This window comes from Myxine glutinosa, chromosome 7 (assembly GCF_964187855.1).
Source record: "Myxine glutinosa chromosome 7, kmMyxGlut1.1, whole genome shotgun sequence".
NCBI lineage: Eukaryota > Metazoa > Chordata > Myxini > Myxiniformes > Myxinidae > Myxine > Myxine glutinosa.
The window spans coordinates 34,917,952-34,942,535 of NC_136267.1; the positions used below are offsets into that span (position 1 = coordinate 34,917,952).

The 24,584-nt window shown below is 48.1% G+C and overlaps 2 protein-coding genes across 11 annotated transcripts in view; one reads left to right on the top strand and one right to left on the bottom strand.

The window, feature by feature from the left end:
- Positions 1-1,431, bottom strand: part of LOC137431107 (complement factor H-like) — a 287,920-nt gene extending 286,489 nt beyond the window's left edge. For 4 of the 10 annotated variants that reach the window (XM_078781443.1, XM_078781439.1, XM_078781445.1 and 1 more), the window contains exon 1: positions 1,255-1,345. In XM_078781443.1, coding sequence (XP_078637569.1) covers positions 1,255-1,312 — 58 coding nt within the window. In that variant the 5' untranslated portion in view covers positions 1,313-1,345. Of the gene's footprint in view, positions 1-1,254 lie in introns of all 10 variants that reach the window. The other 6 variants (XM_078781446.1, XM_078781442.1, XM_078781438.1 and 3 more) reach the window with 5 other exon arrangements.
- The window catches only part of LOC137410750 (uncharacterized), a 660,974-nt gene that overhangs the window by 603,743 nt on the left and 32,647 nt on the right, over positions 1-24,584 (top strand). The gene's annotated exons all lie outside the window — the stretch shown is intronic.

Below are 24,584 nucleotides of genomic sequence, written 5' to 3' on the forward strand. Positions count from 1 at the left end.
TCATCCTGTTGACCCGAGCTTTGATCAAGATCGTCAATTTTAATCTTGACGAAATGGACAATTTGCTGTATCAATGAAAAACTTTTGGGGACGGGGGTGGGGGGGGGGCGGATTTTGCACTCCACATGACGTCTTCTTGTTTGTTTGTCTGCACAGAATAAATATGATTTTCTCTGCAGTCGTTGGTCCGATTGACAGAAAATTTTCACCATAGATGCAACTCCACCTGTAGAATTGTTTTATGATAATTATGACGTCATCGGTCACGTGGTTCGGCCGCCATCTTGGAAAAACCGAAAAACGTTTCACCTCTATATCTCCGAAAGCGCTGAATAGAAAAAATTCAGACATGGCTCATTGTAAAGAACTCTCCATGGGGAATAAGATATGTTAATGATGATGTCATAGGTGCCTCCATTATGACGTCATAATTCAACAAGTACAAAACTTCATCCGATCAAGATGAAATTTATTGAGCATAATCTAGGAATAAATTCGTTTAGAAAAAAATAATGATGACGTCATCGGTCACGTGGTTCGGTCGCCATATTTGTTTTAACACTAAAGCCTTAAAAACCACTGAAAATACATCCTGGCGAGGGTCTGCAATCTCTGATTGCTTCTTGTTTTCCTTGTTGAAGGGTGCCATCGGATATCTCACATCTGCAAACGAAGGCAGGTTCTGTGCTTCTGAAGCATTCTCATGGCAAGGTTTACAATGGGTGCTTTGGTATTTCCTCCCAGCAGTCGTCAGCACATGGAGTTGGAATTTGATCAAACTGCTGGTGACAATTTCCTGCTCCATAGGAAAGACACACTGGGATCTTTGTCGTGCACAAGCACAACCAACGCTGACAGAAGAGTCCGTCCAAAGGTAACTGTCACATCCAATTGACGGCACACTCGTGACTGCAACACCATTCTTTAGCAACACCTGGAATGACAGTTATCAAGTTGGGAATCACACCCAGACGAGACAGTAAGAAGCGCAACACATCGGAGCTGCATTGTCAGCCATAAAATAATTTCTGTGTAAAATTCAGGAATGTCTGTCCTTAAGGAAATGCCCCTTTCAAAAGACATACTGTGTAAATAACCCTCCTGGAAGAGTTACCTTTTTGGGGAATCGAGTACAAACAGGTAAAATGGTTACTACTGAGATGTCCTGTTATTACGTGCTAAGTGTTGGTGGTACGTTCATAAAGGATTACTGGGAAGAAGACAAAGAAAGGAGTTTAGGAGATTGAACCTGACCTTGTCCATAAACAGAGTTGAAGAGAATCACAAAGCAGTATGTCCACAGCCCCTCCATTTTTATCCTGTTCCACAAGATCCGTCTCCGCAGCGTCTGTTTTATGCTCGTCCTGAACCCTCTTTATACCCACCTCTCCCTTAACCCTTTTATCCCGAGGTTTGGAAAACGAAATTAATGAACCCAAACTCCTGGCAATGATATCAACTCTCCAAATCACCCTGTTTGCACAAGATTAGATGTTTAATGGTTAACCATAAAATAATGGTAACTTGTTTCATGGGAAGCTCATGACGAATTCCTGTTTTCTTGAATTGTTCCAGATATTCCATGTTTTTCCTTGTTTCATTTTTCAGGTGGATATTGTTCATTCACGAAAAGACAAACAACCCACAATCTATCTTGTAAACGTTTCTTTTCCCACGAAATCCCCAACACGACTTCCATTGAAATGAACTTCACCGCAGGAGGAGACCATTCGCCCCCATGAAGCCTGCGCAATGGTTGCCAACCTATTGTTATAAACACCGCAGAAGGAGACCATTAGCCTCCATGAAGCCTACGCAATGGTTGCCAACCTATTGTTATAAACACCGCAGGAGGAGACCATTAGCCCCCATGCAGCCTGCGCAATGGTTGCCAACCTATTGTTATAAACACCGCAGGAGGAGACCATTAGCCCCCATGCAGCCTGCGCAATGGTTGCCAACCTATTGTTATAAACACCGCAGAAGGAGACCATTAGCCCCCATGAAGCCTGCGCAATGGTTGCCAACCTATGTTTGTTTGTCTGTGCCCCATAGTGTAGGTCATTATGTAATGTTGCATTGATTTTTGCTACATTCTTGGAACCAATGTTTTTATACCCCAAATGTTGTTTTTGTTCTGTTCCTCCTCCTCTTCCATTTATAAGTGGTGAGGTCTGATGGCACCGAGGTCGTGCCCTGCCTTGACCACAACACTCCTCCACTCTCCAAGCACCCCCACCTTACACTGATATCCCTCCTCACTTAATCCTCCCATCTCAACCATGGTCTACCTCGGGTCCTCCTACCTTGTACCCTCAACCGATCTGCTCTCTTTGCCATTCCCTCTTCCCCCATCCGCACCAAATGTCCAGCCCATCTCATCCTGCATTGCAAAATCTCCCTCAACCTCATCTGCACACCAATCTCCTCCCTCAGTTCATCCATTCTCCTTCTATTTACCCTCTTCACTGCCACAATCCTCCTGACCCAGTTGTTCTCGCAAACCTGCAGCCTTTGTTGTTGTCTCGCTGTCAGCGCCACCGTCTCCAGACCGTGAAGGTAGGGCCGGTGTTACACACGACATCGGGACCTTTCCTTTCAATCTCCTTAAAATCTCTCTTTCTGCCATTACACCTTTCACCCTCCTCCACACATTCACACCCACCTGAATCCTCCTCCGCACCTCAGCCTCTGACTTACCATCCCAGGTCACTGTTCCACCCAGATACTCAAACCTACTTCCCTGTGTGATCTCCCTCCCTTCCAGCCTGATATTCATTTCTTTTCTCTGATGCCAAACCCACATCACCTCCATCTTCTCCAGGCTCATTTTCTGCCCATGTTTCTAAAATGCCTCCTTCCACTCCCCAAGTACTTCCTGCATCTCCCGCCCACTCTCCACCACAACGACCACATCATCCACATACAATCTCCTCCTCAGAATACCTTTCATGTTCACCTTGCTTTCATGTTTTATACCCTAAAGTCACCGATATATGTCATCTTGATCAAGGTGACTTGTCATCCAATTCTGGAATGCACATTCGAAAATTATCTGCCGACCCGACTTGCACTCCTGCTGTCTCCGCTGAACTGAACCCCTGAGAATATCGTGCAAGTAGCCATGCAAGGTCGTGCTGTGTTGCATGATTGCATCAACTTTATCTGGATAGTTTGAAGTTCCAGTCGTGGATAGTCTATCTAATAATATAATAATATATAATAGTGGATAATAGTAGGTAATAATAATAATAATATATAATATAATAATAATAATTTAATATAATTTTATAGTATATTCGATAATATATAATATATTTTATATATTATATCATATATAATAATAGCAATAATAGAATAATAACAATAATAAATAAATAAAAATTAATAATATAATATAATATATAATAATATGTATATATATATATATATATTTATATATATATATATATATATATATATATATATATATACATATATATAAATAATATAATATATAATAATAATAATAATAATATAATAAAAATAATATATAATAATAATAATAATATAATAATATAATATAATAATAAGAATATAATATATAATATAACAATAATAATAGAATATATATGAATAATATATAATATAATAATAATATATATTGAAGGAGCTGTGGCTCCCACGTCGATCGAAAGAATGGACGCGACAAAAAGCTTGAATTCATCTGAGCTGCTTTATTCGAATCAAACACTCAGGCACTCTGGGAAAAACGTTTTACGGTCAGCAATATATATCTATTCCGCCAGGGGGTTTGCCCAGGCCTGGCGCCAGGGGGCGTGGCCCCGCGTCCCGGCTGCGGCCTGGCAAGTTGAGGGCGAGCCTGCCCGGGCGTCCCGACCGAGGCCTGGCAAGTCGAGCGCGGGCCTGCCCGGGCGTCCTGGACGAGCCCGGCCTGGTGATCGCTCCGCGTCCTTGATAGGTGCAAAGCGATTGTGTAACCCCAGCGGCAGCCGCTACACACGTCCCCCCAGAATCGACTTGCACCGGCAGGGTCAACTTGAGGGGGGTCCTGATGACCCGGCCGAAGCGACCCCTGGCGGGTCGTGGGAGGGGGTCCGGTGAGGTGGTGGGCGGTCGAGTGGGGGGCACCGTGGACGGGGGGCGGCCTCGCCGCGGCGGGAGGGCCACCCGTGGTGGGTGGTCGACGTCCACGTGCGCCGGCTTGAGGCGGTCCACTGCAATCCGGTCCGACCTGCCGCCGATGTCGATGACGAACGACTTGTCGTCCCGTCGCAGCACCCGGAAGGGCCCGTCGTACGGCGGCTGGAGTGGCCGCCGATGTGCGTCGTGACGCACAAAAACATACTCCGCGGTGCGGAGTGCTGGGGGGACGTAGGACTGGGGGTCACCGTGGTGGGATGTCGGCACGGGGGCAAACCGTCGGGCGGCTGTAGCGGCTGTGTAGCGGCTGCCGCTGGGGTTACACAATCGCTTTGCACCTATCAAGGACGCGGAGCGATCACCAGGCCGGGCTCGTCCAGGACGCCCGGGCAGGCCCGCGCTCGACTTGCCAGGCCTCGGTCGGGACGCCCGGGCAGGCTCGCCCTCAACTTGCCAGGCCGCAGCCGGGACGCGGGGCCACGCCCCCTGGCGCCAGGCCTGGGCAAACCCCCTGGCGGAATAGATATATATTGCTGACCGTAAAACGTTTTTCCCAGAGTGCCTGAGTGTTTGATTCGAATAAAGCAGCTCAGATGAATTCAAGCTTTTTGTCGCGTCCATTCTTTCGATCGACGTGGGAGCCACAGCTCCTTCATTGGTGACCTACCGACATGGACACGGCAGTCGCCCTTAAACTGCCTACCTTCTGGGAGGCTCACGCGGCGGTTTGGTTCGCACAAGCGGAGTCCCTGTTCGCCCTGCGGGGCATCACGGCGGACGACACCCGCTTCCACCACGTGGTCGCTGCGCTCGGGTCGGCCACCGCAGCCCGCGCCCTGAGCCTCCTCGAGAGCCCGCCAGCCGCTGACAAATACGGCGCGATTAAGAAGCTTCTCCTCGATGCTTTCGCCCTCCCAGCGGCGGAACGCGCACGGCGCCTGCTCGATTTGCCTGAGCTCGGCGACACGCGCCCTTCCGAGCGAATGGACTACATGCTTTCGCTGCTCGGCGAGCACTCTCCGGCATTCCTGTTCCGGGAGCTGTTCCTCCGTCAGCTGCCTAACCCGGTACGCCTCGCCCTGGCAAGCACGACGATCACAGATCCCCGGGCCCTTGCCAGAGAAGCCGACAAAATCTCCGCCGCGGGACAGCGCATCGCAGCGGCGACATGGGACCCGTCGCCGCCTGATGCACCATCCATGGCGCCCGAGCACCCGGCGCGTTCGACGGCCGAACTGCCGACGCAATTGGCGGCCGCTATACCGAGCCGACCACGTCCAGCACGACGTCCGAAGCCTCCACCCGACCAAGCGTGGTGTTCCTATCATGCCAGGTTCGGACAGAAGGCCCGGACATGCCGACCCCCGTGCACCTTCGGCGGGTCGGGCAACGGCCAGGCCGGCGTTCATTACCTGCCATGAGCGCCGGCCACAGTCACACGGGCAACTTACTGTTCATCACGTCGGGGTCACCAATGAAGGAGCTGTGGCTCCCACGTCGATCGAAAGAATGGACGCGACAAAAAGCTTGAATTCATCTGAGCTGCTTTATTCGAATCAAACACTCAGGCACTCTGGGAAAAACGTTTTACGGTCAGCAATATATATCTATTCCGCCAGGGGGTTTGCCAGGCCTGGCGCCAGGGGGCGTGGCCCCGCGTCCCGGCTGCGGCCTGGCAAGTTGAGGGCGAGCCTGCCCGGGCGTCCCGACCGAGGCCTGGCAAGTCGAGCGCGGGCCTGCCCGGGCGTCCTGGACGAGCCCGGCCTGGTGATCGCTCCGCGTCCTTGATAGGTGCAAAGCGATTGTGTAACCCCAGCGGCAGCCGCTACAATATAATATATAATATGTATAATATATAATATCTATATTATAATAGCCGTAGATGATTCTGTCTGTCTGTCTGTCTGTCTATCTGTTGGGTGTCTGTCCGGGGTGTGGCTTACTCGGTTTGCAGAGTAGCTCCACCCATAGCTCCACCCATTCTGGGAGTGGCTATAAACAAATATCCACCATTTTATTAACTCGCATAGCTTTGAGTCCTGTTTTGTAGGCCCGTGGTGTCTTGCTCTCTCTCCCAGTTTTATTTCAAATCAAATTCGATAAATCATTTCATTTTTCACAGTCGCTAACATAGTTTTAGACTCGGTTGAAAAAAAACGGGAAGAAAATCCGATTAAAGTTGCCGTTTATAGAACGAAATGAATTCTCAAAGGCCTGTAACTTCAAGGCCATTGAGTCTCTCTCACGCCTTTATCTCCAATCTAACTCACCATATGATTTCATTTTTATCGATGGTTTTACTTTTAGACTCGGTGTCAGCAATAATTGAGAACAATCCACACACGCGGGAAAATGCAGAGATATATTTTTTAAAATCGCGTCATGGTGTATCATACACCGCCCAACATGACACCGCCGGCAATGTGTCGATATATATTAAAAATTCGCTTTTGCTTTTCCGTTATGATATATTACTATTTCGTTTGATGATAGTCGTCACAAAAACGTCAACAATGATGCCGACATATATTTCTTCGTTTTTATTTCATTCAACATATTAGCCGGAAGTAAAATATGTTTCAGGAAATTACCGAGAGATATTTCTTCGTTTTTTTTATTAGTTATGTGCGCATACACTTTAAATAGGTTTATTTGAAATCTTTAATTTTCCACAATATAATTTACTTGCCATTTATCATTTGATGATTACGAGACAAATTCCTCTTGAGGATCGTGACAATTCATGCGTTGCATGGAAACTTCCATTTCCAAAATGAATGAGACGATCGATGAAGAACGACTCGGTGTCACCAACGCGGGAAAATGCAGAGATATATTTTTTAAAATACACCATATCACCGCACAACACCGCCCAACAGCCAACAAGTATCATACACCGCCCAACAGCCAACGAGTATCATACACCGCCCAACATGACACAGACAGCAACATGTCGACATTATCGCTTTTTCTTTAAACCGAGTGAACCGAGCCGAACCGAATACACCGCGTGAATTCACCGAGCGAATTTCAGCCAATTCCACCTATTTCTTCGTTTTTATTTTATTCGTTACCAGCAGAAGTACCCAGCGTTGCCGGGCGGGGGAGGGGGGAAGGGCACGTACACTTTAAACATGTATATACATGTGGGACATGTGTACGTGTGTGTACGTGTGTGTGTGTGTGTGTGTGTGTGTGTGCGTGAATATATGTGTGTGTGTGTATATATGTGTGTGTATGTGTATGTAGGCTAACCCCCGCTCTAGCAGGGAAAATGGCCTTAAAATGCATGTTGTTGTTGTATGTGTATATACATGTCTGTGTGTGTGTGTTTGTGTGTATATGTGTCTGTACGTGTGTGTGTGTGTGTCTGTTTTTGTGTGTGTGTGTGTGTGTGTGTGTGTGTGTGTGTGTGTGTGTGTGTGTGTGTGTGTGTGTGTGTGTGTGTGTGTGTGTGTGTGTGGAGATGTATATATGTGGATATATGTGTATATGTGGATACATATGTGTATACATATTTGCATATGTGCATATGTGTATATGTGTCTGTACGTGTGTGTGTGTGTGTGTGTGTGTGTGTGTGTGTGTGTGTGTGTGTGTGTGTGTGTGTGTGCATGTGTGTCGATGTACGTGTGTGTGTATGTGTATATGTGTGTGGGTGTATATGTGTGTGTGTGTGTATATGTAAACATGGGCCGGTGTGTGTGTAAAGTGTGAGGAGGTATTGGAGAGGAAAATGCAGAGATATATTTTTTTAAATCGCGCCATGATGATAAACGAAAATACACCGCCTAAAATAACAGTCGACATATATTTAAAATTCGCCATACACATCCATGCGGGAATCCCACGGGCATGGATGTGTGTGACATTTCGACATATTGAGTTACATGCTGCGCCTGCACATTCAGTTATATAAGATGGTTACTGGCAATTGATCACATCCACAAATGATGTAATCCACACAATTTATGTACTTTACATAACGTTAATAGGAATACATGCCCGTGTAGATGGGAAATACAGTTTGTTTGAAATAAATCACAAATATCAGAAGAAAGTTTTTTAAACCATTTTATATAACTGAATGTGCAGGTGCAGCATCGAACTCAATATGTCGAAATGTCACACACATCCATGCCCGTGGGATTCCCACGGGTGACCCCGCTAGTATTAGATAATATGAGATAATAGTGGGTAATCGTGGTTAGTAGTAGTGGATAGTGGATAGATCTGGATAGTGGATAGTCGCAGTTGAAGTGTTCATGTTGGGCATCTTTCTTTACTGATTTGGGGGTTTCCAATGTGAGTTTATGACATTTCAGTGACTGGAAGGGCGGAGTTGAGGGGGAGGATGAGGGTGAAGCGCGATGCTACGCGCGCTTGCTTGCACAACAAGAAGGAAGCGGACACCGCGGTGAGTTTAAGAGTCTTTATTAAACGAGCTCAACTGTAGCACTGGCGCACTCCGGGCTGCGCGCCCGGTGTATATCCCGCGGCCACGCCTACCCTTCGGGCGTGGCCGCCGCCCACTTGGTGCGTGGAATGATGCCCTCACGCCAGTGAGCTTTCGTGTCTGCCACACGCGCCCCCCCAGAATTCCCACGCACCTGGAGGGCCAGTTTGCGGGGCAAACGGATGACCCGGCCAAAGCGCCCTCTGGCGACCGGCGGCGTCCGCGGTGCAGGGATGCCAGCTGGGATGCCTCCGGCTGCACCCGGGATGGGTGCAGGACCGGGGGCGGCATGCCGGTGGGCCTGGGCGGTGCCGGGGGTCCGCCCGCAGGGGGGAGGCCCCGACGCGGGGGCCGGGCCACCGGCGGTGGGTGGTCCACGTTGAGGTGGGCCGGTTTGAGGCGATCCACCGAGACGCGGTCGGGAGTACCGCTGATGTCCAAGGTGAAATGTTTCACCCCGGTCTCCAGCACGTGGAAAGGCCCATCGTACGGTGGCCGCAGTGGTGTCCGGTGGGCGTCGTGCCGGACGAAGACGTACTCCGCCTTGCGAAGCTCCGGGGCGACGTGGGGAGGCGGGTGCCTGTGGTGCGCCGTCAGCACCGGGGCGAACCTCCGGGCCATCTCCTGCAGCGCGGAGCGCTCCTGCGCCGCGGCCCATGGTGCCGTGGGGTCGGGGAGGAACTCGCCCAGCACCCGCAGCGGTTGTCCGAAGACCAACTCCTCCGTGGATGCGCGCAGGTCATCCTTGGTCGCCGTCCGGAGGCCCAGCAGGACCCAGGGGAGCCTGTCGACCCAGCCGCCGTCGCGGAGGGTGGCCCGGAGCGCGGCCTTCAACGAGCGGTGGAACCGCTCGCACAGGCCGTTGGCCTGGGGGTGGTAGGCCGTGGTTTGGTGCAGCTGGACCCCGAGCCCCTGCGCGACCGCCCCCCAGAGCTCCGAGGTGAACTGGGGGCCGCGGTCAGACGATATGTCCGAGGGGGCGCCGAACTGGGCGACCCAGGTGGCGATGAACGCCTGTGCGACGTCCGCCGCCGTCGTCGCTGCCAAAGGCACAGCCTCCGGCCACCGGGTGGTGCGGTCCACAATCGTCAGGACATGGGTGAAACCCCGCGAGGGGGGCAGAGGTCCCACCAGGTCCACGTGTACGTGGTCGAACATTCGTTCGGGCACCGTGACTGGGGCCAATGGGGCCTGGGTGTGCCGGTGCACCTTCGCGCGCTGGCACGGGTGGCACGTCCTGGTCCAGGTGCGGACAGCCTTCCGGAGGCCATGCCAGACAAACTTGTCGGCGACCAACCTCTGGGAGGCCTTCGTGCCCGGGTGGGACAGGCCGTGGATGGCGTCAAAAACCTGGCGCTGCCAGCCCGCGGGCACGATGGGGCGAGGCCGCCCGAGGGAGACGTCACACAAGAGGGCCGCGCCGTCGAACGGCACCTCGGTGACGCGGAGGCCTGTGACGGTGGTCCGCAAGGCCTGGACGCCGGGGTCGGCGGCCTGGTCCGCCGCCATCCGGGCATAGTCGATGCCAAGGTGGACTGCGTGGGCGACGGACCGGGAAAGGCAATCCGCCACCGGGTTGTCCTTCCCCGCGATGTGCGGGATGTCAGTCGTGTACTCGGACACGGCCGAGAGGTGACGCTGCTGCAGGGCCGACCACGGCTCGGCGACCTTGCCCATCGCGAAGACCAGTGGCTTGTGGTCGACGAAGGCCGTGAACGCACGGCCCTCGAGCAGATGGCGGAAGTGCCTGACCGCCAGGTGAAGCCCGAGCAACTCGCGGTCGAAGGTACGATAGCGGCGTTCGGGCAGGCGAAGCTGCCGGCTGAAGAACGCCAGCGGTTGCCAAAGCACCACGCACCCATTGCTCGTGCACCACGCCCATCGTGTAGTCCGAGGCGTCGGTGGTGAGGGCGATCGGTGCATCGGGCGCCGGGTGCGCGAGCATGGTGGCGTTAGCCAAGGCGAGCTTTGCGCCTGCGAACGCCGCGTCCATCTGCTCGGTCCAGGTAACGTCACCTTTGCCCGGCTTCCCTCGGAGGGCCTCGTGCAAGGGGTGCAGGAGCTGGGCGATGTGGGGCAGGAACTGATGGTAAAAGTTTACCATGCCCAGGAACTCCTGGAGCCCCTTGATTGTGCGGGGGTGCGGAAACCCCTTCACCACCACCACCTTGGCCGGTAGGGGGACGGCCCCGTGCCTGGTGACGCGGTGCCCCAAAAAGTCAATGTCGGCGACGCTGAACCGGCACTTGGCGAGGTTCACGATGAGGCCATGCTGGCCCAGACGTTCGAAGAGCGTGCGGAGATGGTGAAGGTGCTCTTCGCGGGACGCGCTGGTGACGAGGATGTCGTCCAGGTATACGTACACAAAATCCAAGTCGCGCAAGACGCTGTCCATGAGTCGCTGGAACGCCTGAGCCGCATTTTTCAAACCGAAGGGCATCCGAAGAAATTCGAAAAGTCCGAATGGCGTGATGACCACCGTCTTCGGGATGTCCTCCGGCCTGACGGGGACCTGATGGTAGCCACGTATGAGGTCCACCTTCAAAAAGAAGGACATGCCCGCCAACCGGGCGGAGAAGTCCTGGATGTGGGGGACGGGGTAGCGGTCGGGGGTGGTGGCGTCATTGAGGCGCCGGTAGTCCCCACACGGTCGCCATCCCCGCCGGGCTTGGGCACGATGTGATGCGGCGACGCCCAAGCACTCTCGGAGCGCCGGACGATGCCGAGCCGCTCCTGCGTAATGAACCCCGCTTTCGCCACCGCGAGCTTCATCGGCTCGAGGCGGCGTGCCCGGGCATAGACCGGTGGCCCGGCGGTGGGGATGTGGTGTTCCACCCCGTGCTTGACGGCCCCCGCCGAGAAGGTGGGCAGCGTAAGGGCCGGGAAGCTGGCGAGGAGGCGGGTGAAGTCGTCTGCTGCCGGAAGTGTACAAACTAACCTCGCCGGGACCGAACCGCTCAGCAAGCCGCTTGGCGAGCCGCTCAGTGAGCCGCTCAAAGAGCTGCTCAGCGCGCAAGCAAGCGAGCTGAACGTTTCAGCCTGGACGAGACGTCTGTTCTTCACATCTACCAACAACCCGTGTGCACAGAGGAAGTCCGCACTGAGCAGTGCCATTGGGACACTAGCGGTTACGAACGTCCACTCGAAGCGTTGCCTTCCGAACCGCAGGGAGAGGCAGCGCTTCCCGAATGTGCGTATGGGTGTTCCGTTCGCGGCAAGCAATGCGGGGCCCCGGCCCATGGTGTGCTTGTCGGACGTAGAGGCAGGGATAACGCTCACCTGTGCCCCCGTATCGCATAGGAAACGGCGCCCGGACAAGGTGTCCGCTATAAAAAGAAGGCTGCCGGAATGGCCGACGCTCAGGGCCGCTACCGAGCGCCAGCTTTGTAGTTTCCCGACTTGCCGAAGGAGCACGGCGGGCAACAATTCCTCGCCTTGTGGCCAAACCTGGCGTGGAAATGGCACCAGGTTTGCGGCGAAGGCAGAGGCCGCGGTTTTCGCGGTGGTGGTGGGTGTGGCATGGCGGCGGCCACGCGGCGTGCCTCAGCCTCGGGATCCCCGAGGTGTGGTGCATCAGCATCAGGGTCAGCCTCGGGATGCACGACGGCCGCGCCAAAACTCGCCTGCGCTTCCAAAGCCGCGAAGAACCTGTCGGCTTCGGCAGCGAGAGCCCGGGGTTCTGTTGTCACAGAACCGGCCAACGCGAGGCGGACTCATGCCGGCAGCTGGCGTCGAAATAACACCCGGAAAAGAGCGTTCGGGGTTTCGTCGCCCAACAACGACAGCATATGGTCCATGCGGACCGACGGTCGCATGTCACCGAGCTCGGGGAGGTCCAGGAGGCGGTCGGCCCGTGCGTCCACCGTGAGGCCGAACGTGGCGAGGAGGAGACGCTTGATCGCCTCGTACCTGCCGTCGGCCGGTGGGTTCCTCAGGACCGACACGACGCGGGCGGCCGTACCGGGCCCGAGGGAAGCGACCACGTGGCAGTACATGGTCTCGTCCACCGTGATGCCTCGAAGTCGGAACTGGGCTTCTGCCTGCAGGAACCAGACTTCGGCTTGCGTCTCCCAGAACTCGGGGAGTTTCATTTGGACCGCGTTGTTTGCCATTGCGATGGCGTATTCGGGTGGTCAGCGACGGCTGACCAGAACGTCGGAGGGTCACCAATGAAGCGCGGTGCTACGCGCGCTTGCTTGCACAACAAGAAGGAAGCGGACAACGCGGTGAGTTTAAGAGTCTTTATTAAACGAGCTCAACTGTAGCACTGGCGCGCTCCGGGCTGCGCGCCCGGTGTAAATCCTGCGGCCACGCCTACACCTCGGGCGTGGCCGCCGCCCACTTGGTGCGTGGAATGATGCCCTCACGCCAGTGAGCTTTCGTGTCCGCCAGAAGGGCACATTTCCACAGCCATAGAATACTGGAGTTCGGCGAACTCGTTTTCAGCGAAAACGATTGCGATTAGACGATTACGTGATCACATGACCGCAAGACGCTGTGCCCTGTTTGTATATTTACGATGGAAATGCTAATTGCACTTTTTGGATGCATGAGGGCGTTTCACAATGCAATACGGTATTACCTCCAATACGGTAATACGTGAAGAAGAAGAAGAGTTGATATATGGCGTGGTTCGAATAAAGCCGGTTGTTTTTCCGCCTGTGGTCCGGACCCGATACTTCTCAAACGTAACAGACACCGATCTCACAGACTAAGTGTCCTATGAAGCCAAATTGCTGTGCAGAGTGAAAGAAATGGGGGTGATTTCTGGCCCGCTGGAGGGAAAGGCGTGGCTTGATTAATGGGCGGTGCTTGTGACGCTGAGGCCTGAGGAGAGGGAGAAGGCATGTTCTGTAGAATGGGCGTCATTTGCGGCACAGACAGAAATTCACCAAAGGCGGATGGACGTTGTTTTCACCCCTGGCTGTTTGTGGAGGTGAAAATTGAAAGTTTTCGTCAAATGTCAGTCTGTCGTTTGTTAGTTGGCAATTTTTTTATTTTTTTTTGCAAGTGTTGATCACTCCTGTTTGTGTGTGTGTGTGTGTGTGTGTGTGTGTGTGCGTGCGCGTGTGTTTGTGTGTGTGTGTGTGTGTGTTTGTGTGTCTGTTTGTGTGTGTGTTTGTTTGTGTGTGTGTTTGTTTGTGTGTGTGTTTGTGTGTGTGTTTGTTTGTGTGTGTGTGTGTGTGTTTGTTTGTGTGTGTTTGTTTGTGTGTGTGTGTGTGTGTGTGTGTGTGTCTTTGTGTGTGTGTTTGTTTGTGTGTGTGTGTGTGTGTGTGTGTTTGTGTGTGTGTTTGTTTGTGTGTCTGTGTGTGTGTTTGTTTGTGTGTCTGTTTGTGTGTGTGTTCGTTTGTGTGTGTGTGTGTGTTTGTTTGTGTGTGTGTTTGTTTGTGTGTGTTTGTGTTTGTTTGTTTGTGTGTTTGTTTGTGTGTGTTTGTGTTTGTTTGTTTGTTTGTTTTTGTGTGTGTGTTTGTGTGTGTGTGTGTGTGTGTGTGTGTGTGTGTGTGTGTGTGTGTGTGTGTGTGTGTGTGTGTGTGTTTGTCCGCTCACTTGTACTCGCCTATGCTACAGGTCACAATTTTAAACCGATCTTAACGAAACTTCACCAATTGGTAGAGTTTGTGGTCCGACAAAATCCGATATATTTTTGAAGTCAAAAGATCAAAAGGTCAACATAGGCCCAAGGTCAACCACTTTTGTTTGTCCCCGGTCGCACCGCGGAGCGAAAGGGGGACTATGGTTTTCCCCTTCGTCCGTGTGTCCGTCCGTCCGTCCGTCCGTTCGGGCGTGCGTGCATGCGTGCGGGCATGCATGCATGCGTGCATTCGAATTTGGTGTGTGGGTGCAACCCACGTCAAAATCCAAGATGGCCGCCGCCAAGTATGTCTGATGCCATGTATGTCTGAACCTTGTGAGCGGAATATCTTGAAAAATAAGCGAAGTACCAACTTCTAATCTGGTGTGTGGGTGTATCTAGGCAAAGGGAAGAACCGTATTGAAAATTGGGTCGCCACGTCAAAATCCAAGATGGCCGCCGCCATGTATGTCTGGACCTTGTGAGCGGAATATCTTGAAAAATAAGCGAAGTACCAACTTCTAATCTGGTGTGTGAGTGTATCTCGGCACAAGGAAGAAAGCTTTTGAAAATTGGGTCGCCACGTCAAAATCCAAGATGGCCGCCACCATATATATGTCTGAACCTTGTGAGCGAAATATCTTGAAAAACTAGAACGGGCACTCGGTAGAGCGCATACCTTCGCCGCAGCTACTGTTCTGTACTTGGCATGGGAGTGTAGGGAACAGAACAACAAAAATACGATTTTGACCTTTTCGTGACCTTGACCTTGACCTTTGACCCGATTGCTCCCAAAATCTAATCAAATGTGTCCCGTATAATAACCAATCATCCCACCAAATTTCATGCAATTCGGTTGAATACTTTTTGAGTTATGCGAATAACATACACACACACACACAGACATACAAATAAATACACAGCGATCAAAACATAACCTTCCGCTTTTGCGAAGGTAATAAGCGAAGTACCAACTTCTAATCTGGTGTGTGGGTGTGTCTCGGCGTAAGGAAAAACCCTATTGAAAATTGGGTCGCCACATCAAAATCCAAGATGGCCACCGCCATGTATGTCTGAACCTTGTGAGCGAAATATCTTGAACTAGAAGGGCACTCAGTAGAGAGCATACCTCCGCCTGGTGAACAGTTTACATTTGTATCCCAATGACAGGCCGGATCTTGATTCGGATCTGAACCAAAATCTAATCAGCTCGTTCTTATCACCTAACCAACGCATCCACCAAGTTTATTCATAACTCGTGCATAACATTTTAAATAAAAATACGATTTTGACCTTTTCGTGACCTTGACCTTGACCTTTGACCCGATTGCTCCCAAAATCTAATCAAATGTGTCCCGTATAATAACCAATCATCCCACCAAATTTCATGCAATTCGGTTGAATACTTTTTGAGTTATGCGAATAACATACACACACACACACAGACATACAAATAAATACACAGCGATCAAAACATAACCTTCCGCTTTTGCGAAGGTAAAAATAAGCGAAGTACCAACTTCTAATCTGGTGTGGGTGTATCTCGGCATATGGAAGAACGCTATTGAAAATTGTGTCGCCACGTCAAAATCCAAGATGGCCGCTTCCATGTATGTCTGAACCTTGTGAGCGAAATATCATATCACAGCATGTTTTCTGCGTCTTTCACATCACTTCCCCGACGGGGGACCTCGGCGTCATGCTTGTTCCAATTTATAAATCCTAAATTTTTATCCGATTGACTTCAAATTTGATTAGGATTTACATATCGGCAAACTGAATTCAAACACCAACTATTTTTGAGATCAGCGTAGGCCAAAAGATCAACATAGGCCAAAGGTCAACCACTTTTTTTGAATTACTAAAATCCTCAATTTTCATCCGACTGATTTGAAATTTGAAAAGGATTTACATATCGGCTAACTAAATTCAACCACCAACTATTTTTGAGATTAACATAGGCCAAAAAGTCAACAAAGGCCCAAGGTCCACCACTTTCTTCCTAATTTCTGACATCCTAAATTTTTATCCGATTGACTTGAAATTTTAATGGGATTTTCATATCAGCGAACACAATTGAACCACCAACGATTTTTGAGATCAGAATAGTCCAAAAGGTCAACATAGGCCAAGGGTCAACAACCATTTAAAAATTCTAAAATCCTCAATTTTCATCCGATTAACTTGAAATTTAAATAACAATTTCAGATCAGCTAACTGAAGTCAACCACCAACTATTTTTGAGATAAACATAGGCCAAAAAGTCAACATAGGCCTAAGGTCCACCACCTTAAAATTTCTAAAATCCTCAATTTTTATCCAATTGACTTGAAATCTGAATAGGATTTGCATATCAGCTTACTGAAACCAACCACCAACTATTTTTGAGGTCAACATAGGCCAAACAAAAGGTCAACATTGACCAGTTTTCAAAAAGTCAATTTTCATCCGATTAACATAAAATTTGAAGACGATTTGCTAATCAGGTCACATAATTCAACCACCAATTATTTGTGAGGTCAAAAGGATGCTCTACAGTCTACAGTCTACTGAGTGCCATTCACCTTTGTTCTATTTTGCCAAGTGTCAACATAGGCCCAAGGTCAACCACTTTTGTTTGTCCCCGGTCGCACCGCGGAGCGAAAGGGGGACTATGGTTTTCCCCTTCGTCCGTGTGTCCGTCTGTTCGGGCGTGCGTGCGTGCGTGCGGGCATGCATGCATGCGTGCATTCGAATTTGGTGATTTTTCATTACCTTCGCAAAAGCGGAAGGTTATGTTTTGATCGCTGTGTATTTATTTGTATGTCTGTGTGTGTGTGTGTGTGTATGTTATTCGCATAACTCAAAAAGTATTCAACCGAATTGCATGAAATTTGGTGGGATGATTGGTTATTATACGGGACACATTTGATTAGATTTTGGGAGCAATCGGTTCAAAGGTCAAGGTCAAGGTCACGAAAAGGTCAAAATCGTATTTTTACCATAGCGCGGTCAATTTTTATCCAATTGGCATGCAACTAATGCCAAAATGTTCAGAATTCAATGCCCGATCTTGTGATATACGACATGACCCAGTGAAGACATTACCCTTGTTAGCGGTTGGGGGTCAAAGGTCAGGGGGGTCACGACCTTGCAAAATGTGCGTTTTTTGTCATAACTCGGTCAATTCTTATCCGATTTGCATGAAATCAGCACCAAACTGTTCACTGTTCTGTTCCCTACACTCCCATGCCAAGTACAGAACAGTAGCTGCGGCGAAGGTATGCGCTCTACCGAGTGCCCGTTCTAGTTTGTTTTTGATATGAGTGATTTTTCATTTGTTTTTCTGCAAGTGCGATAACTCGCGAAAGCTTTCAAATATCTTCGTCAAAATTTATCAGAGGATTCCGAAGGACTAAAGTTTCGGCTGTCAGTTTTTTTAAAAATATATAGGTCAAAGGTCAATGTTCTCTCATTTGTTTGTCCGGGTGATATCTCAGCCATCTTTTGAGCTGGGAAGCTGAAATTTGGCCACATACGTAGTGAAGAAAAGCTCTGGCAAAAACGGTATTTATGTTTTGTGATCAATCAATTAACTGATTAATTATTATTGATTTATTCAGTAATTATTTATTTCCTTTCACATCTGTTCAACATCTCTATCAGTTCAAAGCTCAAAGCTAGGAAGTTCAAAGCTAGGAAAATATCAGTTCAAAGCTAGTATAGGAAGCTTATATTTGGACGCCACATTGAGCACGTGATTTGGCTGTCAAGAGTATTTTGATTGATTGATTAATCAATTAATTATTCGATTAATTCCTTAATTTTCGAAAGGTTACAGATCTGGATGAAACAGTGGTGGTTTAGCTATGCTATGAGCCAATTTATTAGAAAATTAATTATTTTATGAATATTATTTATTTATTTTATTACACATTTAATCAGTTGTTTATTTTCTTCTCATTTGGGCAATATCTCAGGCACTTTTTGAGATAGGAAGCTGATATTTGGACATGACGGTGATCAAATGATTTGAATGTAAAGCGTATTTTTGATTTATTGATTAATCAATGAATTATTTGATTGACGACTGAATTAATTATTTTCAAAAAGTTACAGATTCAGATTAAACTGTGGTGTTTTTGGGATGCTATAAGCCAATAATTGATAAGGAAATTAATTATTTTACGATTATTATTTATTTGTTTGAATTATTAATCACTCATTTATTTTCTCTCAGCTGGGCAATATCTTTGGTAACTTTTAAGCTCGGAAGCTGATACTTGGAGAAAATAATTTTTCATTGATTTTTTTATCATTGATAATTAATTTTTCATTAATATCGATTGACGTCATACCTGTCAGGCTACCACCTGATGGCTTCTTGTTTGTTTGAATATACGTATGTTTGTCTGTGAGTGCAATAACTCTCGAACGCTTTCAGCTATCTTCGTCAAACTTTACCAGAGGATTCCAAAGGAAACTAGAACGGGCACTCGGTAGAGCGCATACCTTCGCCGCAGCTACTGTTCTGTACTTGGCATGGGAGTGTAGGGAACAGAACAGTGAACAGTTTGGTGCTGATTTCATGCAAATCGGATAAGAATTGACCGAGTTATGACAAAAAACGCACATTTTGCAAGGTCGTGACCCCCCTGAACTTTGACCCCCAACCGCTAACAAGGGTAATGTCTTCACTGGGTCATGTCGTATATCACAAGATCGGGCATTGAATTCTGAACATTTTGGCATTAGTTGCATGCCAATTGGATAAAAATTTACCGCGCTATGGTAAAAATACGATTTTGACCTTTTCGTGACATTGACCTTGACCTTTGACCCGATTGCTCCCAAAATCTAATCAAATGTGTCCCGTATAATAACCAATCATCCCACCAAATTTCATGCAATTCGGTTGAATACTTTTTGAGTTATGCGAATAACATACACACACACACACACACACAGACATACAAATAAATACACAGCGATCAAAACATAACCTTCCGCTTTTGCGAAGGTAAAAAGTAAGGCTGTCAATGTTATTTGACGATATATGTCAAAGGTCAAGGTCATGGTCAACGGTCAAGATTCTCTCGATTGTCGTCATACATGTCATGATTCCGCATGACACCTTTGTTTGTCTGTCTGTTTGGCTGTGAACAGGATATCTAAAAAAGTTGTGGACGGATTCGTACGAAACTTGGTGGACATGTTGGGTATGTGACAAGGAAGAATTAATTCGATTTTGGTGAAGATCCGAATCCAGATGCGGATACGAGATTGTTTTTATTTTTTTAAGTGATTCTTCACCATTGAGTGATGGGGCCAAAACCGACATATAGCACGATATCTCCAAAAGCTGTAGATGAGTTATAACAAAACTTGCTGGATGAATTGCATAAGTGACAAGAACAAGCAGATTCGATTTTGGTTCAAGTCCGGATTTTTAGTTCAAGTCCGGAAATGTACACCGGGGGAGAGCATTCATATACACGAAGGATTCCCCAGAATGAGTTATTTCTTTAATTGATGTGGTAAGTTGACCTTTGCCCTTTGACAAGGAGTTTGAGGGAGGAAATGTGTTGTGAGGTTAGTCTGTGTATTCCCGGTGTGATGTCTCTCCATTTGCCACTTTTAATCTCCTCAATCCACCAATAATCCGCTTCACCAAACCTCAATTCAACAACCCCACCTTCACCCCACCAGTCTTTCCTTCAACCCCGCGGTCGGTATATTCTCGTCCTTTGGTCCGTTTGTACATTGTTACTCCTCATTCGGTTATTCCCTCACCATTCAGACCCCTCATTCTTTTATTCACTTCTTATCATTCACAATATCCACCTGTTCATCTGTCTGTCCACCCCAGACGTGATCCTCTGTCTCCAAATCACCACCAACCTCCTTCAAAACCGAAACGGGCAAACCAACCCCCTCACCTTTGGACAAGTAATCCTCCGGACTGTTCAAATTACCTTCCCACATTCTTCCTTCCCTGCACTCCACATTCGTCAGACGAGACAAAGCTTCTCAAACACGACACAGTGCAAGGAACATTTCCGTGCACAAATGTTTGGCAAATAGCCAGTGAACACCAGGCCATTCAAGTGCTTGCACATGAGGAGGGAGCGGGGGCTTGTGCCACCATATGAACATCACAACCCAGGGATTTTCCACAACCCCATCACTGTACCCATCCCTGTCGGACACGCACAAATGGGAAGGATACCATGTGAAGTTTGGTCCCTTGAAGCCACGTCCGGTGTGGTACGTATGAAGACTAGGACACGGCTCTGTTCGTGGCTGTTGTTGATACACCAGGGGCACGAGTAGGATGCTTGTGCGGGAGACTGTCTGTGTGTGGGTTGCGCTTGACCCAGCTGCGCTGTAGTACGAGGCACAGGAGTGAGTTGAGTCATGGCCGAAGGCAAGCAGCACACGAGCCAGGGTATTAGAGGTAAGGGTGCGGTGAAGTCCCTTGGGTGTCACCCAATTCTTGCTACATGTACTTCCTATACAGCACTGACAATTCAACCCATCACCTCCTAACATCACCACCTCTTCCCCCCACCCTCCACCTCGCAACATTTGACCCCATGCAACCCCTCTTGGTTGCGTGAGGCAAGTGACGAGTCGAACCAATGCTCCAAACTGCCTCTTTCTGCACCTTGTCTCCTTTTTTCCGGGAACGAATGATGGCGCCATGTCCTTTGTGGAAGTAAGTCTGTGAAAGAGGGAAATACGTATTCGGGGTAAGTCTGCTCTTCCGTGTCTTTTTGCCTTTCGCCTTTGATTGCTTGACAATTACTTTCCGATATAAATATGTGCTTTAATGATTACTAGCCGAAACCCGTGGAACATCCACGGAAGGGAGGATGTGGTGTATGGATAGAGTGTACCATTATGGATGGCATAGGGGATTTGCTTGTCCGAGTAAGAGTTAGGAAGAAAGATGAGAATGAAGAGTGCGTATATGAACAACGTATTTATTGCAATCTACTTAAATGACAACGCTACGATATACTTTTGAAAAATGAATGGATTCGTAATAGGAATCGGCATAGCACCACTCTGGCCATTTTTTATGAGACTATATGGTGTGGGTTGGATTTGTGTGAACAAAATCAAGAAAAAGGCGACACTTTGTAGAATCCAACTTACACTGTGTATAAAGTGTCACCTCCTGACTTTGTATTTTATATTGTTAGAGACAAAACAAACACTAAATAACATAGCCACATACCAAAAACGTGTATTTTCAATTTTCACTTGTGCAAAAATGCTACTCACAATTACATCGCCTGTGCGTCGGCCTGTGATTGAGCCAGAGAGTTGGCCTGTGAGTCAACTTCCTTTCCAATGTCTGCAAGAGTTGAAATACTGATTGTGCATGTGTAAAATTATATGAAAGAAGAACATGCATATCAATAGACGATGCCATTGAAAAGGAGCGCAGCTGTCAATAGAAAAGGATGTCTGACTTATCAATTTGACATTATTGCACAGGAAATGACAAACAAAGAAACAGTCCATTTCCATCGGGTAATATTACGATGAGAGATCAGCCGATACCTTTATTATGTCCATCAGCATCCATGGCACTTAGGGGAAAAAAAAACGTGGCATCAGCCAGCCGCAGCCAACTATCACGTACCGTCTCGAAGTCAATGCCATCTTTTTATCTCTTCGTATACACCTCACTGATTTCTACCTTATCGTGAACAGGGTAAAGCCTACTTTGATAATCATGAACGGTGGCAGATGCAGGAGCGAAACGTAAGCGTAGGCCTCGGCCCTACCTATCCAGTTGTTGTTTCCGTTGTGTAAGGGGGGAAAAAAACAAACATTTTGGCCTCAGACCTTTGAGAGTACGTCGTTCCGTGAACTTTTTGAACGGGCCTCGTATGCCATGCTTCTTCAACGTTGGGTTGTTTTTAAATGATTTGAAGGATTAACTTAAGCACCGTGAATAGAGCAGATACTGATGGGCTGCTGATCGGTTTCACTTCGTTGTTATCACAGTATATGGAAGAAATTATGGTAAACCCACCTGATGAGTGATGAGGTTAGCGTACACCGCCATCGATGACACCGGCACAAATGGCGGAACAGATGGATTCTTCTTCATCGCATTCTCTTCCTGTGAAACTGTTTCATAGAACTGTGTCGTTTATGTACATTTTTAGCCGCGTCGCAGACGCTGCTCATAGAGTGCACTCTGCTGTTGTTGTTGTTACCACGTCTTCTTCTTCCTCTTCTTCTTCTTCTTCTTCTTGTTGTTCTTGCAGAGAAGAGAAAACCTCAAAGCTCCACCCATTCTGGGAACCATAGCTCCACCCATTCTGGGAACCATTGCTCCACCCATTCTGGGAGAGCCTTCATATAAACAAATATCCACCATTTTATTAACTCGCATAGCTTTGAGGCCTGTTTTGTAGGCCCGTGGTGTCTTCCTCTCACACAATTTTCTTTCAAATCAAATTCGATATATCATTTCATTTTTCACAGTCGCCAACATAGTTTTAGACTCGGTTGAAAAAAAACGGGAAGAAAATGCGATGAAAGTTGCCCTTTATAGAACGAAATGAATTCTCAAAGGCCTGTAACTTCAAGTCCATTGACATTTTTTTTTTTAAATCGCGGTATGCCTAGTCATACACCGCCCGAAATAACAGACGGGAAAATGCCGAGATATATTAAAAATTCGTCCATTTGATGACAATCGTCACGATGAAATATTTAATTTATACGTCGTCACAATAATGTGGAGAGAGGAGCATAGCTTCGTTCACGTGTCGCCACATACGTGAAATTGCCGAGATATATATTTTTTTACATCGCGGCATTGTTAGTCATACACCGCCTGAAATAACAGACGGGAAAATGCCGAGATATATTAAAAATTCGTCCATTTGATGACAATCGTCACGATGAAATATTTAATTTATACGTCGTCACAATAATGTGGAGAGAGGAGCATAGCTTCGTTCACGTGTCGCCACACACGGGAAATTGCCGAGATATATTTTTTTTCCAATCGCGGCATGGTCAGTCATATACACCGTCTGAAATAACAGACGGGAAAATGCCGAGATATATTAAAAATTCGTCGCCACACACGGGAAATTGCCGAGATATATTTTCACTTTGCACAAAAATAACATCAAGTAATCGAATCAATAGGAATGTCCTGTGCTTATAACATCGACGTTATAGGCACAGCTGCATCTAGGCATTGTGTAACATCGACGCGGCTTTTGTTTTAATTAAAACTTTTTGTACTTGTTATTTTATTACATTCACGTAGTTTCACATTCTTGACTTCGTGGAGCTTCAAACTTTTGTGGTTCAAAAAAATAAAATAAAGATGGATTCCTCTTCATCGCATCGCATTCTCTTCCTGTGAAACTGTTTCTCCATTTAACGTTTCCAAAATCCAAACTTCAAAAACTTCTTCACTTCGATTCGAAAAAACTTCAAACTTCAAAAAACGTTTCCAAAACGTCACTCCATTTAACTTTATGAATATGACGATAAAGACCATTTGACCATCGCCTTCGCCCAGCAGACGCCAATACGATGGTGTCGTAAGATGGCGTCGTATCGGCCGATAATCGGATGCTTTTGGGTCCCAAAGTCGGCGAATTCAGATTTTTCGAGTATGGCTGTACGTGATAAACAAAGAGCGCGGTTCGTAGATGGAAAATGCATTAGTGCCGTGGGCATGGGGTCACTGGGTGCGGCGTAAAAGGGATAACAAAGTCGAGTCCTTACGGTATATATAGATTATTATATAGATGTAGAACATAATTGCAGCAAGTTTTTTTTTTTTTTTTTTTTTTGTATGCAAGATCGAGGCTCGTGAAAGAGCTAACATTAATCACACAAAAAGTCAAACCGAGACACACAAAACACAAAAAACAAGGGGAGCGGCAGACAAGATGGGGAGAGAGGGGGAAGGACACAAACACAACATTTGAGAGCAGGGACATCGGGAGGACTTGGGGGGAGGTGGGAGAGGTATAAAACATATGAACACTGCAAGGACTCTGGGGTGAATTAGCAGGGGTAGAAAAGATCAAGGTTTTGGATGGGGGAAGATAAGAGATGGTGGTGAACAGCTGTTTTAAAGAACTGGAGGGAGGGGTGGGATTGAAGGGAGTGGGGGAGGTTTGTTCCAGAGGCGGCAGAAAAGGGGAATGAAAGAGTGAGGTGAGCAGAGAGCCTAGATTTTGGCAGTTTAACTATAAGAGGGTTGCAGGCAGATCTTGTGCGACCTGAAGGAATATTGGGGGGGACAGAGCACAGAGAGAGCTGGGGGAGCAAGGCCGGAGAGGAGTCGGTAGAAGACAGAAAGACCACCAACCTGCCTGCGGTGAGTGAGTGAAAGGCCCTCGGAGTTAACTTAATCGCAGGAGATTCCAATGATTCTGA